This window comes from Lichenostomus cassidix, chromosome 1Aa, assembly GCF_008360975.1.
Source record: "Lichenostomus cassidix isolate B80296 chromosome 1Aa, HeHo_3.0, whole genome shotgun sequence".
Classification (NCBI taxonomy): domain Eukaryota; kingdom Metazoa; phylum Chordata; class Aves; order Passeriformes; family Meliphagidae; genus Lichenostomus; species Lichenostomus cassidix.
The window spans coordinates 12,437,853-12,453,197 of record NC_139480.1 but is presented as its reverse complement, the minus strand read 5'-3'; the positions used below and the strand labels follow the sequence as shown (position 1 = coordinate 12,453,197).

General features: G+C 46.8%; 1 protein-coding gene across 1 annotated transcript in view; it reads left to right on the top strand.

Annotated features, from left to right (window-relative positions):
• Positions 1 to 6,816: 6,816 nt before the first annotated feature.
• RELN (reelin) overlaps positions 6,817 to 15,345 on the top strand; it is a 272,354-nt gene continuing 263,825 nt past the window's right edge. The window contains exon 1 of the mRNA XM_085040349.1: positions 6,817 to 7,092. Within this exon, the coding sequence (XP_084896475.1) occupies positions 6,864 to 7,092 (229 nt within the window). The 5' untranslated portion in view covers positions 6,817 to 6,863. The remainder of the gene's footprint in view (positions 7,093 to 15,345) is intronic.

Sequence of the window (15,345 nt, the reverse complement as noted above, 5' to 3'; positions counted from 1 at the left end):
CCTTGATGCAGCTACCATTCTGCCTTTGCTCAGACTGCATTTGCAGCTGCAGCTGGAGGGCTTTTGCAGCAGCCAGTAGGCAAACAAAATATATCCTGAAAAATGCTTGTGGCCCCACAGACTGCGGTTGTGTGTCCTAGATAAAAGTGGTGAATCTTGTGTCTCCACGCTCAGTTCACTGACATGCACTCACACAAATTGTATAGTTTAAATACAATTTAAATACAGACATACTAAGGGAAAGTCCTCTAAACCTGCAGTAAAACGTGTTTCCAGTTCTTTGCAAGTTTGGCTATTGCTAAATCAAAGAGGAGGAATATCTTTTCTGAGGGTCTTAAAGCTTAGTGATCATTAAATAAAGCAGAAGGGATATCTTTTATAGACTTCCACAGGATTTACATCCCACTTTTCTTCACAAAGTAAACTGTTAAAATTGTCCTGGCCTGTTAGCCCTGTGTACCTTGGGCCCTTGGGGTTACTCAATTTAGAATAGCAAAGGGGAAAAAATGGGGAGAGATAAATTAGGCAGTAAAATGGACTAAGAGATTCTTTTGTGGCCACTGACATTTAAAAAATTCTTCAGATAAAGGCTACCCACGATAAATATTTGCAAGTTAATGAAAGCCTTGGAAGCTTCAGTATGCAGATGTAACAAGGGTAAATACCCATCATTTCTTCATGGAAAGCCAGAGGAGCCAATGGATAGTAGGAGAGAGCAGTCATGGACATTAATACCTGTTGAAGGAGATACCTCTTTATGTAAGATGTGTGTGTTTAATGTACATTGAAAATCAGATTTGCAAAACAAGATTGAGCATTAGAATTGTAAATAGCCAGAGCCAAGCTGAATTCCCTTAAATATACTCAGGGATGCTCCTCACACAGTGCTAAAAGGGCACAGCAGCACCATGGATCAGAAACAGGCAAAAATGTATTCTTATACCTGTATTGCATCCAGAGCAGGACCTTAAGGGAGAGATCATCTAAACTGGGAACATATAAAAGCAAGAATCATAATGAATGTTGTGTCTTTGTCTTCAGCAACTTTTTTGGTTTTATTCATAATAGATAATAAACTTTAAACTCAAAGTCCCTCCCACTGCTTATTTTTCCAAGCATGAGCAGAGAGTTAAATATCTGGATTTAAATCTCTAAAGATATCCTATAAAAATAAAATATATAAGATATTGAACACAAAAACTTTCTAGTCTTTGAAAGTATTCACCCTTAAATGCTATTATTAAGCCAGACAATAGAATTTTTAAATACTTGTTCCCCAGTATGGAGTTATTTTTAAATCCTTTATTTTTTTAATGGCTACAAGATCAGTAATAAATATAAGGGTTTAGGCTCACCTATTTGATAGCATCAACAGTGTTTGTAAAGGAATGCCTTTCTGAAAAAGAAAAGCCTTTTAATATTGTCTTTTGTATTCACACCTCAATAAAGTTAAAAAGCAATAAAGAAATACAAGTTTAAACCCATTTGAATGAAATGCAATAAAAGAGAGAGACAAAAATATGTAAAGTTAAATATTCTGTTTTCAGATGAAATCATGAGATGTCAGTTTACAGACAGTGCATTTTGTAGCAGCCCACTGGAAAATGGAGCAGCCAAACAGCTGCTGTTGTTCCTACCCTAGAAAAAATTAAAATCTCGTAACAACATAGGCATGGAAGTTGCCTATAATTTCACATTTACGCCTTTGTTTAGAAATGACTTGGGCTCTGCTTAAGAGCAAAGTTCATGTAACTGGCAAGGCAAGACTGCTTTATTATCTGACTGTGACAAGTGCTGTGCACAAAAAAGGGATTCATCCCAAAGGGTTATTTGGCATGGCCAAGGCAACTCCAGAGTGCCAAGCCTCTCTGGTTAAGTCCTGGCATAAATAGAAGAAAACAAGGAGGCTGCTTGAACTGAAGACTTTGTCTTGGAAGAAAAAGCACGATCACTTAGCTATTAATTACTTTTGACTTTCCTGCCCAGCATTCACAGGTCAGATGTTTCAGCTTTGCTGAAGCCAAACTTTACTGACACTGAAGCTTCTACTTCACTGATAGACCCAAGAGATGGGGTCCATCTTACTGTGGCATGGTCAGACCATCCTCCCCATTTCTTTCCTTGACTGGGATTATGAAGAGACCCCAGACACCAAGGGATGACTGAGTGAGGGCTTTCCAGCCTGCAGGAGAAGTGCATCGATGGATTGACAGCCCAGCTGCTGTGGTGGGCAGAAGAGGTCCCTCTCAACAATTTGGTGAGGTCTGCTTTGTGTGAATATCTGTTTGTCAAGAGGAAAGACTTGCAAAGAAAACGTTGAATGCTTGTATGGATGAGTAGAAAATAAAGACTTGTTGAAAATATCTGACACTGGAAAGTCCACTTTATAGCTTCATTAGCGTGAGAAAATCAAAAGTTCCCCAGCTTGCTCTCCTGCTTTCAGATGTTGCATGCTATACCACAGCAGATAAACAATACATGCAATTTGGCGCTCCATGGCTCTTCTTTATTTGCAGCTGATTATGTAGAAACTCTCAGCAGTTTCCTTAATTTTTGTCATGGAAAGCTGCTGAAAGCAGGGGACAAGATTTGCATCAGGACTCTCCACATGGTGACAGTGACGAGAGTGTTTTTCTACATTCTTCCATGACAGCCTTTGCCCAGACCCAAGGAGCTTGGACAAAACCCCTTATTGCTCCATGTTACTTACTAGTTCCCCAGCCTACCCACATATTTTCAAAATTATCTGCCATGGCCAAGTTAAAAAAGCAGCTACTTGCCTTCTTATGTGTTTTGCAATTCTGCTTTTGGGGTGTGAGCTCTCTCCCCGAATGAAGTGAGCAGCTCTACTGCCTGAATAATCACTTTCTTAAATTAATATGGACTGCAGCCACGTCCATCTGTGCTGTGATTTCCTACCACCACCCATGCTTGAAAGAGGCCCATACCTCCTAAGTAATTATTTACATTCCACCTATTGCATTCTCCATTGCAGACAACAGTTTTTACTCATTTCTCATCTAAATTTATTCCTCACTGTTTTCTGTGTTAAAAAACATACTTCATGAGGAGTGAAAACTCAAGGTAACCTCAATCCTGCAGTATGAAGTAGGTCCTGCCTTTAACAGGGAATAGTTGTGACTCACATGAAGATCTGGGATCAGAGAAGAGCGAAAGTAAAGATTATTATGACTATTTTACAAGCTTTTGTTTCTGCTCCAGGAGGATTGGTCTTAGACACTTCTCTTAAATAGTTGTTTTGATGTTATTAATAATAATATCTTAACCTTGCTGTCAATGGGAGAGGTATGAATGATAAATTCTGGTCAGACATTTCATAAACCCTCACCATCAAAAATCAGGTTCTGTATTTACTCAAAGCATTGAGGGGATATGAAGCCAATGCAAAAACCCACTGGGAGGTGGCTGTCCCCTGTGAGATGGTGGGGACAGCCTGGTGGGAGGCTCCCTTCATGCCCAGCCGTGTTGCAGGCTGCTCAGGGGCAGGGGCTGAGCAGGGTGTGCTGCTGCTCCAGGTTGCAGCAAAATCTTTCACACCAGGTAAGGATTTGGGGTGAGTTATGACTAAATCATGCTTTTATCAGTGGGATTGTGCTGGGGCTAGGAATAAATTTTCCTTCAGAGAATGCCTGGCAGAGTCTGGAGGCTTCTTTTTCTTCCTTCCCCCCAATGCACAGGGCTTGGTCGCAGCTTTGGCTGCCTGCAAATGTCTCAGCAAATGTCTTCCTGCTGTTGTAGGGACATTGCAAAGTTGTGGAGCTTGTGGGTTCTGCAGTAGCCTGGTTTTTGATGATGGGCATCACCAGCATCTCTTTTCTATGCAAAATGAACCTGAAATGTGTAAGAGAGCTTTGGGAAACACTTTTTGACGTAGATGTGTAGGGTCTGAGAAGCCAGGTGTCTTGTCTGGACTGAAGGTCTACATTATTTCTGGAGGGTGCAGGAAATGGGGTTTGATGTCCCAAACAGTCCCTTTGAATTTTGTGTCCTTGAATGTCAGCAGGCTGGGATGTCTGTTGGATTCCCCACCAACAGGGCATGGATGAGATGGGTTTCCATGACCATGGGACTTCCCCATTCTGCCCAGTGAAGCAGAGGTTAGAGATCTTGTGAAAGTGTAAGGAAATAAAGGAGAATAGAACAAGGAAGGCATAACATAAAGAAATGGATGATGGAGGTTACCAAGGAGAGGTGCAAGGCTTCCAAGTGGAGTTGTTACTTTTTCACCTTCTTTTACTGACTGTCCCCTTGTTAGTAAATTACACATATGTCTCCTAGAAAAGAGAGGTGTGCTGGTTGCACTAACAATCCTGGCTGCTCTGGATACTAAGCAGCTGGAAACAAAGAAAATTGTATAAAATTCGTCAGCACAGGCTCTATCCAAATCCCAGTGCCTTCAGGGAGTGCTAATCTGAGCCTTGAAATCTAAAGGCAGATTAGCTATCCCATGGTCCCAAGATTATTTAGGGAATTATCTCATGAAGAAAAAAGAATGAAAAGACATTGCTGGAAACTGCTACAGTATCATCCTGACAGACAAGGATGGCATCCCCTCCTGCTTCAGCAATGGGACCCCATCACCCCCTTTCCCTATCACTTTCTTTTTTTACAGGAGAGTTGGCTAGGTCTGGCAGCCTCCCTCCAAAATGACTGGCCAACTTTGCATGGCTGCTGGGCAGAGCAGACACGAGCCAGGGTGTGTTTGCTCAGCAGAAGCCCCTCTGGCATGGCCTGGCCTCGCTGGCGAGCCCTTGCTGGAGGGAAGCAGGAGTGCACAAGGGGGAACACAGCCCGTTGGCAGTGATTTCACCAGTGAGCCTCCACAGCTTTTGCCTGCATGAGATTTTGGCAGGAGGAAATTATATTATTAGTCTGTCACTTTTACAAGCATTGAAATATATGGAGGAGGCACAGATGTTAAAAAATAACCACCAAAGCAAACAAACACCCAAAGTTGAAAAATAAATAAACAAACCACCTAAAAAGGAAGTCTCAGAGCCAGACCAACTCCTCATCAGCTGCTGAAATGCCCAGTTTCCACAGTAGTGGCCAGGGACACCCACCAGCCAGTGGTGGGACAGGTGTTCCATCCCCTACATGGGGCACCACTGGTGCCTTTTGTCTTTACAGCAAAGGCAGTGCCTTTCTGCATCCAAGCTGAGGAGAGACATCACCTCACTCCATCGCTAGTGAGGTGCAACCCAGTAAAACAGGTAACCGCAGCAAAGTTTTGCTGGTGGCGATGAACTCAGGCTCAATGCAGAGCCAGCAGAAAAGGCAGGTTGGGCAGATGGCAAGGATGTCCCCCAGGCCACTGCGGATGGGCTCTCCATCAGCTGGGTGGGAGGTGGGCCAGGGAAGCAGCCTGCGCGGATGTAGGGCAGCTGCGTGGTGCCATCCATGTGGCTTGCACCTCCGTGGAGGGAACCTTTCCCTCTGGCACTGAAACCAATCCAGGAGGGAGCCCCCGGGCCGTGCCAGTTTTGCACTTCAAAAATGCTGGCAGGTAGGCTCTCCTTTCCGATTACATCATGTCACTACCGATCACCCCGGCTGTCTCTGGCCCTTGGGCAGGATCCAGTAGCAGCGTGGTGGATGCTTTAAACCGTGGTGGATTTGCTCCCATCTCCTGATGCTGCGGTCCCTCTGTCAGTCAGGCTTTGTTAAAAATTTATGCTTTTATGAATCATTCGACTAGTCAGTGTTTTGTGTTTAGTTTCTCATTCCCCTCCTGGTCCCCACTGGGTTCGCCCCTCTTGCCGGGATAAAGCAGCTGGGCACACACTGTCAGGGAGCTGAAGCCTTCTCCCTGGGACCTGCACTCCCCAAGGACTCACACACTGGCCCCCCTGTTGCCTGACAACTCTGGGGATGCCTGTGCATGTGTTTCATTTTGAAGATGGCAGTGGAGAAGGTTTAAGTAAAAATGTCACTTTTCCCCAACAGTGAGTGCAGGTACAGCAGAGGCAGGGCTGTGGCTGGGACATGGACAGGGGCAGAAGGGCAGGAGTTGGGGCAAGGGCAAAGGGACAGGGACCGGGGCAGAGGAGTAGGGGAAAAAGATAGGGGATGGGGCAGGTGCCCAGGAACAGGGGTACATGGTCATGGACAGAGCAAAGGACAGGGGATGGAGCAAAGGGACAAAAGGATGGGACAAAAGGATGGAAAAAGGGATAGAGGCAGAGACACTTGGGTTGAGAGACAGGGACAAGGGAACAAGGAGGGAGCAGGATCAGGGACTCAGGTGTCAGGGTGGGGAGCAAGGGACAGGCGCAGGGGCAGGCACAGACACCCAGGCAAGGGCAGTGTCAGCGGGAGCAGAGCCAGGGGCAGAAGCTGGGGCGTGGACGCAAGGGCAGGGCAGGGCAGGGCAGGGCAGGGGCCCGGCGGCAGACAAAGGGCGGGCAGCAGAGCCCAGCTCGCAGCCCCGTGTCCGCGGCGGCAGCACCGCACACCGGCGCGTACAGCGAGGAGCAGGAGGAGCGGGCGGCGGCGGAGGAGGAGGCGAAGGAGGAGGGGAGGGACCTTCCCCTCCCTCCCACCCCGGCACCGGGGGAAATAAATTATTCCCAGCCCTCGCACTCCCAGCTCCGTGCCCCGCACCCCGGCAGCGGCAGGCGGGGACGGCGCAGCCTTCGTCGGGCGCGGAGGGGCCGCCCCTGCCCTCGCTGCGCTCCGCTCCGCGCCCCGCGCCCGCCTCCCCACGAAGTCCCGCGGGCCGCGGCGGGGGGCAGCGCCCGCCCCGTCCCGTCCCGTCCCGCCCCGTCCCGCGCGGCGCGGAGCGGAGCGGCGCGTCGGCCCCGCCGTGCCCTGGATGCCCCAGCGGCGCCGGCGGCAGCAGCATGGAGCGGCGGCGGGGCGTCCCCGGGAGCTGGCCCTGTCTGCTGGCCGCCCTGGGTGCCCTGCTGGCGGCGGGCAGGGCGGCTGCCCCCCGTGCCCGCTTCTCGCCCTTCTTCTTCCTCTGCACCCACCACGGCGAGCTGGAGGGGGACGGCGAGCAGGGCGAGGTGCTCATCGCCCTCCACATCGCGGGCAACCCCGCCGCCTACGTGCCCGGCCAGGAGTACCACGGTAGGTGGTGGCGCCCGCCGTGCTCGGCGCCGCTCGTCCCCCGGGCGTCCCCGGAGTGTCCCGCGGGGAGGGGAGCGGTGGGGGGAGAGCGGGCGCCCTGGACGGGGACCGCGCTGTCGTGTGCCGTGCCCCGGGTCGGCCCCGGCGGGACTCGGCGGAGCACCCCGAGACTCCGGGACTGTCCTCACCTGCCCCGGCACCGGGACCGCCGCCCGCGCCCCGTCCCAGCGCCGCTTCGCCTCGGCGCGACTGCCGCCGGGCGCAGCCCGGAGCGGAGGAAATTCCCAGTCCCCGCTCCTCAGCCGGCCCTGGGCCGGATCCAGAGCCTCACAAGTTGCTGGCAGTCTGTCCCTTTCCCACTTCAGCGGCTTGCGGAGCCGCTCGCACCGAGCGCATCACCCTCTCGTGGGGAGCTGCGCGGTGCCGCAGCTGGCGGCTGCCATCGGGTCACCGCGATGTGTCACCGCGAGCACCGGCCCGGCAGTCGGCCAGCCTGTTGCTCCCTTGCAGGGGCCGCGGACGACAGCCGGGGGTCAGGCACTCACAGGTGGCTTTGGAGATGGAAGGTCGTGCCCAGAATTAATAAATAAACCTGCTTTTTGTAAGCGCCCAGGCGGAGGAGAATGAGCAATAATAGACAAAGTTGTTCACAATGTAGTGTCTCTGCTTTGGGGCTGTACTGGTGAGGGGCACAGCGCAGGGCTGAGCGGGGCCTCGCAGGCAGGTACACTGCTGTGGGAACCTGCTTTGGGCTGCGGAGTGCCCCCAGAAACCAACGCTGTGCGGTGCAACAGCCTCCTCACCGTTTCTCGGTAGAGAAAACTTCCATGTGTGAAACATTTCTTAATTCATAATGGTGGGAGACTGCTGAAGGGTATATTCGCTAATCCTTTTTCTCTCTTTGTGTCTGTTTGGAGTTTGCAGTGCTACGAAATAACAGCTAATTTTGCAGTAAGCAATTGGAAATCAGAGAAAATGACAATAAATGTGTATTTACATTGCCTTGCTCAAAACCAGATACTGTGTGATGGTCCCTGGCTAAAGATGGGATTAAACTTCTGACTGTGATATCTTCCGGCTCAGAATTTAAGTTTCGGATAAATTATTGAATAGTTGAGTTATGTGAAGCTTCTAAGTGAAATTTTTACTGTAGAGACATAAAGCCCAAAGACATCAAATACTCATTTTCATGCAATACAAAGGGCGTCCTGAAGTTTTTGCTTATGTGTAACAATATAGTTTTACCAAATTCATAGGAAGCTTTTGATTTTAAAATACTGGTGTCCTTTCTAAAAACCCACATATATAAGTTATATGATTTCTCCTGATAATTCTTTTCCTTAGAGCCTTAGATCTTGCAGCCCATAATACACACTCAGGTTAGGTAAATTGCATTCAACCTGCTGAACCACAAATGTGCAGAGGGAAAACAGAAGCTGGGATTTCCATTTTGCACAATTTTAAATGCTGGATTTTTGAAATTATGTTTCAACCACGTAAATAACAGAATCCCCCCTTTCCTCGCTGCTGCCGTGTTTTCCAAGCCTGCAGCCTGTGTTAACCCCTTTGCTGATCTAGGGATTGTGGCGGCAGGGCAGCGGGAGCGCGGCGGGCACGGCTGTCCGGCTGTCCTACAGGGTGAGGAGCAGGGACTGAGCTTGTTGTTTCTCCGGGGATGTTTTTCCGCCGCTCGCCCTTTTAAAAGGGTTTTTGAATTTTGAAGCAGCTTGGGGCGTAGCGCCCCAGCTGCGCGCCAGACCTTTCAGGTGGCCAAGGGTGGGTTTTCCGTCGCTGTTTTACGTCTGACTGGGCAAAATGAGGCGTCTTCGAATGTACCTCTGTGCCTCGCGGGATTGCTCCCTGTGCGCTCTCAGATTTTGGGGAGCAGCTGCTCCCCTCTCCCCAGCCCTGCGCGTCTCACCCGCGCCCAGCCCTCTCGGGCAGCAGCTCCTGCGGCATCTCCCCCGGAGCCTCCGCTGACCCCTCTGCCGGCCAAAATTCGCCCCGCTGTTGCGCGTTCCCGCCTGAAGCAGGCAGCGCTGGCAGGCACTGCTGCCCCGCATCACCGCTGCCCGGGGCCAACATCTGCGCGGGGTGCAGCCCAAGCGTTTCGGGGTGTCTTCCTAAGGCGCTCTGTTAAGCAAGTGTAAAGAAATCGGACTCGTTCAAAGGATGAGCACAGAAGGAAGTCCACAAGATGCACTTGAAAACGAATTTGTTTACACAGCGCAAGGTGTAGGTATACCTGGGTGTGAGCCAGATTCCTAATTTAAATCAAACTTGCAACGGGCTTTTCTTTTCAAATTTGTGCATTGACTAAAAACCTACCCATGCCAAATCATGGCAAGAAGCACTGTCTATTTGCTATGCACAGTGCAGCAGACATATTCTTGAGCTAAGCACACTTAATCAGTTAGATATTTTGAAATATGTAATTTGAGTATTTTTAAATATAACAATTATCAGTGTTAAATATAGCCCAAGGGAAAAAAAACCAAACCAGAGTATACAATCTGAAGAAATAATTTGAAGCAACATGGAATTCTATACAGTTTAATGATTCTGAAAAAATGCCAGTCTGTACTGGTTGAGAATTTACCATTTAAAAACCAAACTTTAAAGGTGGTCTTGTGGGGACACAGAGCAGGATTTTTGATAGGCTGCACAGAAGCACAGGACAAAGGGAGATTTACATATGTACAATGAAAATTCACCTGCTCAGAGAGCATATTAAAGTGCTCTGAATCTTTGCAAGTTCCAGTGAGGCCCGGTTTTACTTCCCCTTCATTCAAGAGGAACAGGTGACAGCAGCATCCAAGAACATCAAGTTCAAAGAGGAGGGAAGTGGCTGAAACCATATGCCAAGGGCTGGATGAGAAGAAATTCTGATTAAAAAAATCAGCCACTGACTTTCCGCTAATTTGTTTAGACATTTCCTTGGGCACTCAGAGGGGGAGTCAAACCACTGTGCAGCCAGTGGAGCTGTGACAGGGGCTCTTGGCCCTTTGCCCAACTGTCCCTTGCGCTGCCCAGCACGACGGGAGAGGAACAGCATGTGTTGCAGAAGACACTTGCCTGGGAAGCACAGGAGCTTCTGCAAGTGGCTTCTCTGACACCCTGAATCTGACACTTTATTTCCCTGTGCCTCTGAATTTCATAAGTAAAACAAAGGCAATAATATTCCCTACTTTGCATAGCTAAATTAGATACTTTGGGATTTAGCACTTCTTCCCTAATCCTTAAAAATACTCCAGATTTGGCCCTATTCCTGCAATCAGTAAATATTTAATCACTGGTTTAATAGGACCAGACCTACACTGCATATAAATACGCTCTTTTATATAAGAGGTTTGACTTGATACATCAGCAAACAATTTTATTACCTTTGGCAGACTTTTATTCCTTGAATTAGCTTATTTCAAATGTAATTAAGCCCTTGAGCTGGCAAAGCATTTATGGGCTTGCTCAAATGCAAACTGACAAAGTGTGCACTGGTTTAATGTAGGCACCTGCTCAGCTTCCTTTCAGCCAAGGGGTGGTTGCGTGCTCAGGGAGCAGCATCAGAGCTCGCTTGGCTTGCTTGTAGCTTTCCAGGTAGATAGGGATGATCCTCTTTTGCTTTTGTCCTGGGTTTTCCTCTGTAATATGCAGAGGAATATAATTATAATAAATATAAGAATATAATTCCTTAAAAAAAAATCAACCCAAAACCAGTATAAATTGAAAATGTTTAGACAACTTCATTTGTGTTTATTTGCAATATGCGGTTGATTTTTTTAATCCATGTCAATGCGCCTTCAGTGCTGAGAGCATGTACTGTGGTTTACAGGCAGATAAGTACATTGGAACTGCATAGAGAAATAAGGATAAACTTGACTGAACATTGAGTCTTTACTGACCTTAATCACAGAAAGCTCAAAATGAACAGTCAGATTTGTAGTGTTTAAAAAGTACAAATGGATTATCTTTACACTGTATTTGTCCTTACCCCTTAAGATTTTTTTTTGCTGTCACTGCAAACAGTTCCTTTTTCCCAAGGATTCAAATTTAGATCTTTGAGGAACAACTTTGAACTTTTTTCCCATGATTGATGGTAAAACTCATCATTCTGCCCTTAAAATAGTTTTTTTTTTAATGAGACTTGAGTTTCTATTTCACTCTCCATTGTTCCTTCTTTTTTTTTTTACAGAGCAGATTAACCTTCAGTCCCCAAATGTTATCAGTTTCCATCAATGACTGCTACTATTCTTAGATATACTGTATATTGTCTGGAACCGCTGCTATGATAGGTTGCAAAAAAACAGTTTCCAACTATTTTAAGTGGTAGTTGTTCACTCTTTCAGCACTGATAAAAAGTTGTTTAAAGTCTGGCCAATTCCACCTTTTTTACTAACCACTGTATTTAAGAAATACAGATTGTGACCTATTTTCATTAGAGTTACTAACATTTCTGGTGGACGTTTTCATTGTAAATTCTTATTGTTCAGATCATTAGTAAGTAAAAACAAGTTTGGGTTTGAAGTGAAGGAAGGGAAGACAAAAAATAACTGGAATTTCAGTAGTGATGCTACTTGGGGTATAATCAGGATTGTAACTGAGTGGCAGAAACTCAGGCTTTCTGGATAATTTATCTACCAGTTATGCTGAAGTGTAGGAAGTTTTTAGTGAGTCAGTAGAAGTAAATAGTGCACAGGAAGTAATTGACAGTGCCATGGTAACAGGAGAGCAGATTAGGGTCCCTGTTTTCCAGCATCAGCCCAAGAACCAGGTCAGTCTCTTGAGCCTTGCAGGCTATTCCCTCAAAACCTTTCATATCATCCATTTACAGCCTCCTCTGATCTCTGAAAGAATGGAGACTTCCATAATTTTTTGTTTAAAATTAAAGAAGTGAGGAAAAGTTTTTGATCATGGGAGCCCAGTAAGCTCCAGGGATTATTTTAGAACTCTTAAAGGACACTTACATTAAAATGTGAGTCTGGTAATAGGTAGCAATGATGATGGAGTTACTAGAAATGGAGAAGATCCTGATCTTCAAGTCTCTCCTTTCCTCTGCAGTCCCTAGCATTTGCTGCAGTCCCTAGCATTGTCTTGCAGCTGCAAAAGTGTTTCATAGTACATGAAAATTTCATCTTGGGTCAGCATTTACTAAAAATGCCTTTATGCACCAGAGCCTCCAGAGTGCACCCTGACTCTGCTCTGCTGTATATGGGATTTTCTTGCATAAAGTAAACTTTGCAAAAGGAAGGCTGATTTGTGAGTACTGTGGCCTGTTTGAATTTCTCAGGTCTGAGCCTTACTTGGTATATTATTGAGGCAATATTGGTGTCTCGGTCTTGATGTTGACCAATGCATAGTCTATATTTCTGAAGCCCTTGTCTGGCCCCAAAGCTCACGTGGTGTGTGTTTGCAAAGACTTGTTAAAGACTTGTGCTTTTAGGATCCCTGGACCAGAAACTGATGAAGAGTGCCAACCTTAAAAGAAAAAGGTAGGCAAGGTCACAACTGACAGTCTCTTACAAGCTGTATTTTGCTAGGGAAGATGTTAAATTTCAACGGTTTCGGCTGTCATCACTAATTCGTGGGCACCATAAGCACCAGCAGATGGCCCAGCCAAAGACATAGTCAGGCACAGGATTGATGAAAGGAGGTAGAAGGTCCACAAAGGCCTAAATGAGCCTTTCTTGCAAATTTGCAGAAGAGATGTAATCTCCAGTTAAATCCTTTCTCCCCTCATCAGGGGGCTGCTCCCCCCTGCAAAGGAGACTTGATTGCCCCAAATAACAGAAATCAAAGCCAGCATGGCGTGCTGGTGTGACCCACATTTGTGAGGTGACATCTGACTGTGGGACAGACACAGCATTGTTGGTATTGCAGGCCTGTGTGGGGAAGACTGGGCTGGGCTGTGTATGTGAAAGAATGATCTCTGCCTCAGTGAGTTCACTGTCCAAAGCGTGGAGTTGGCATGTGTGCATGAATCTTTCCTACAGCATGTCACCCAGCACTGGAGCCAAGGAATAAAAGAAACCTGTAAACAGTCAAAGGGTACAAAATTCTATTTCGGTGGGAATAATCCACGTATTTTCTGATTTCTGTGTTCAGAGATATTTTCTAATATGCATAATTTATCTGTGGAATTAATTGCCAAAATCTGTCCATGCAAATTGCTTTTAAGTAGAAATTTCCAATGTCTATTTTTCTTATAAATAGTTAATAGTTGTAATTGTATATAAATAGGTGTATATACACAAAACAAGAGATAAAGCTTCAAGACTTGAGGTGACCAGTACATGATTTATAGCTAGGTTACTGTTGCATGGTGGCATGTAGGATGTTTCTTTGATGTTTCCCACATTGATTATTCCACCAAACCCGTGTTGGTTCATGAGGTAAATGAGGGCGAGACTGTCAGACTGGTGCCATTCCTCATTTTCCTTATGGTTGCCTTGATCTGGATTTTTGGAGGCCACTGCTTTTGAAATACTGTAGCTTTTTATGATGGTGCAATCCTACAGTATTTGCATATTGACTGGTTGAAGTATGATTTTCAATCTGATAATAGCTGAGGTGATGCAGCTGAGATGGATTCAGATTCAGATGGATTCAGATTCAGCCTTTATTTGCTTTGTGTGTCTCATGCCCTACAGCTGTGGTTTAGATTTGTCATGAGTGTTTGCTGCATGGAGAGGGAAGGAAATGGCACTGTCTTACCTCTGAGAATAAGCAACCTTTCATACCAGCCCCTGTTACGAGAATTTCAATAGTCTCTGATGAAAGGTTCAGCCTTTTTAACATGCTTCCTTTCTTTGTCTGAACGTTTCCTGCCTTTTCATCGGGCATGAAAGGTGCACAGAGAGAAAATGTGTGTCTGGAATATCTGTGTAGTTCCCACCTTTCCCCCCCCAGTTGGGACTCACCTCTGGGATAAACATAGGACAAACCCTCTAAGTGCAATCTTTAACATCTGTCAAAGCACACTGGCAGCTTGCATGGGAAAAACCTTCCTGGTTTGTCAAGACCATGCCTTCTTGTTAGACAGGTAGTCTTCCTCCATTCCTGCTTCCCTTAGGTCAGTCCTGGAAAAACTTAAAGCCCTAGCAAGTGTCACACAATTCCTGCTGGGCTCTGCCAATGGACAGTGGCATCATGGAGACAGAGATCTGTCTGGTCCATGCCCATGGGACCTTCCCCAGCTCCCTTCTGTGCTCAGATGCCTCCCATGGTTACACATTTTACTCTTTTCCTAAGAGTAATAGAAGGGTGAAGGAAGTGGGGTTTTTTTAAGACCTTGTTTTGTTTTAATGTTATCTCTCACTAAACATTTTCCTTAAATAAGACCACATTGGAGATGTGTATATCCCACATGGAGAGGGAGTACTGGGGCTTATGGGGACATTATGGTTCTTATCTATTTATTCTACAGACCAGGGCCAAGCATTAGTCTGTTCTCCTGCATCTGGAGAGGTCCTGGCTGGGGCTGGAGATGGCACCCAGTGGCCAGGCACAGAGCCACAGGCTCCTTGCCATTGTCTCCTGCAACCATCTGGAGCTGCTGCTGCCTCTGTGGCGTCAGTGTTTCCTGGGCAGCTGGGTTCAGCTTAGCTTCAGGCAGAGGCACCTGTGGGCTTGTTCTTTGTCTCACCACCCTCAGCATCACCTGCGTCACTCGACTCACTGCAGGGTGGTTGTTGGCTCTTCGTCCTCATCCTGCTGCTGTCAGTGTGGCTTTCTGTTTGGGGATAACGTTTGGTGATGAGGTTTTTGTATGCTGGTAGAGAATTCCACAAGGCTTCTCTCTGTGCACCCCAGGGGGATCCTCAGTCTTCCCAGGGAATCAGGACATCCCTGACAGCTACCTTTTAGTGTTTCCTCATGACCTGTTGTAAGCAATGCCTTTTATGTGAACATCTCAGTCTAGAAAGCAGGATATGTCCTGGGGGACTGGACATGAGTGACTTGTGAAAGTTGCTGCAGGGCAGGAAAGGAGTTCAGACACTTTACCCAAGGCTTTTATCCCAAAGTGAAGACTGTTTGTTTCAGTCTTTGTAACATCCCTCTTGCCATATTTTTTCATCCTGGGAACAAAACAGAAGTGGCTGTTCCCTGCTCCTCTCTAGCCCTTTGATACTAATATTTGTTGTGAGAGTTCCACAAGGATCTCCTTGGGAAGGGAAATCAATGGCACCTTTCCAGACTGTGCCTATTGAAGTTCAACCTGCAAGAGCCCTGAGTGACAGCAGACAAGAAATCCATCTC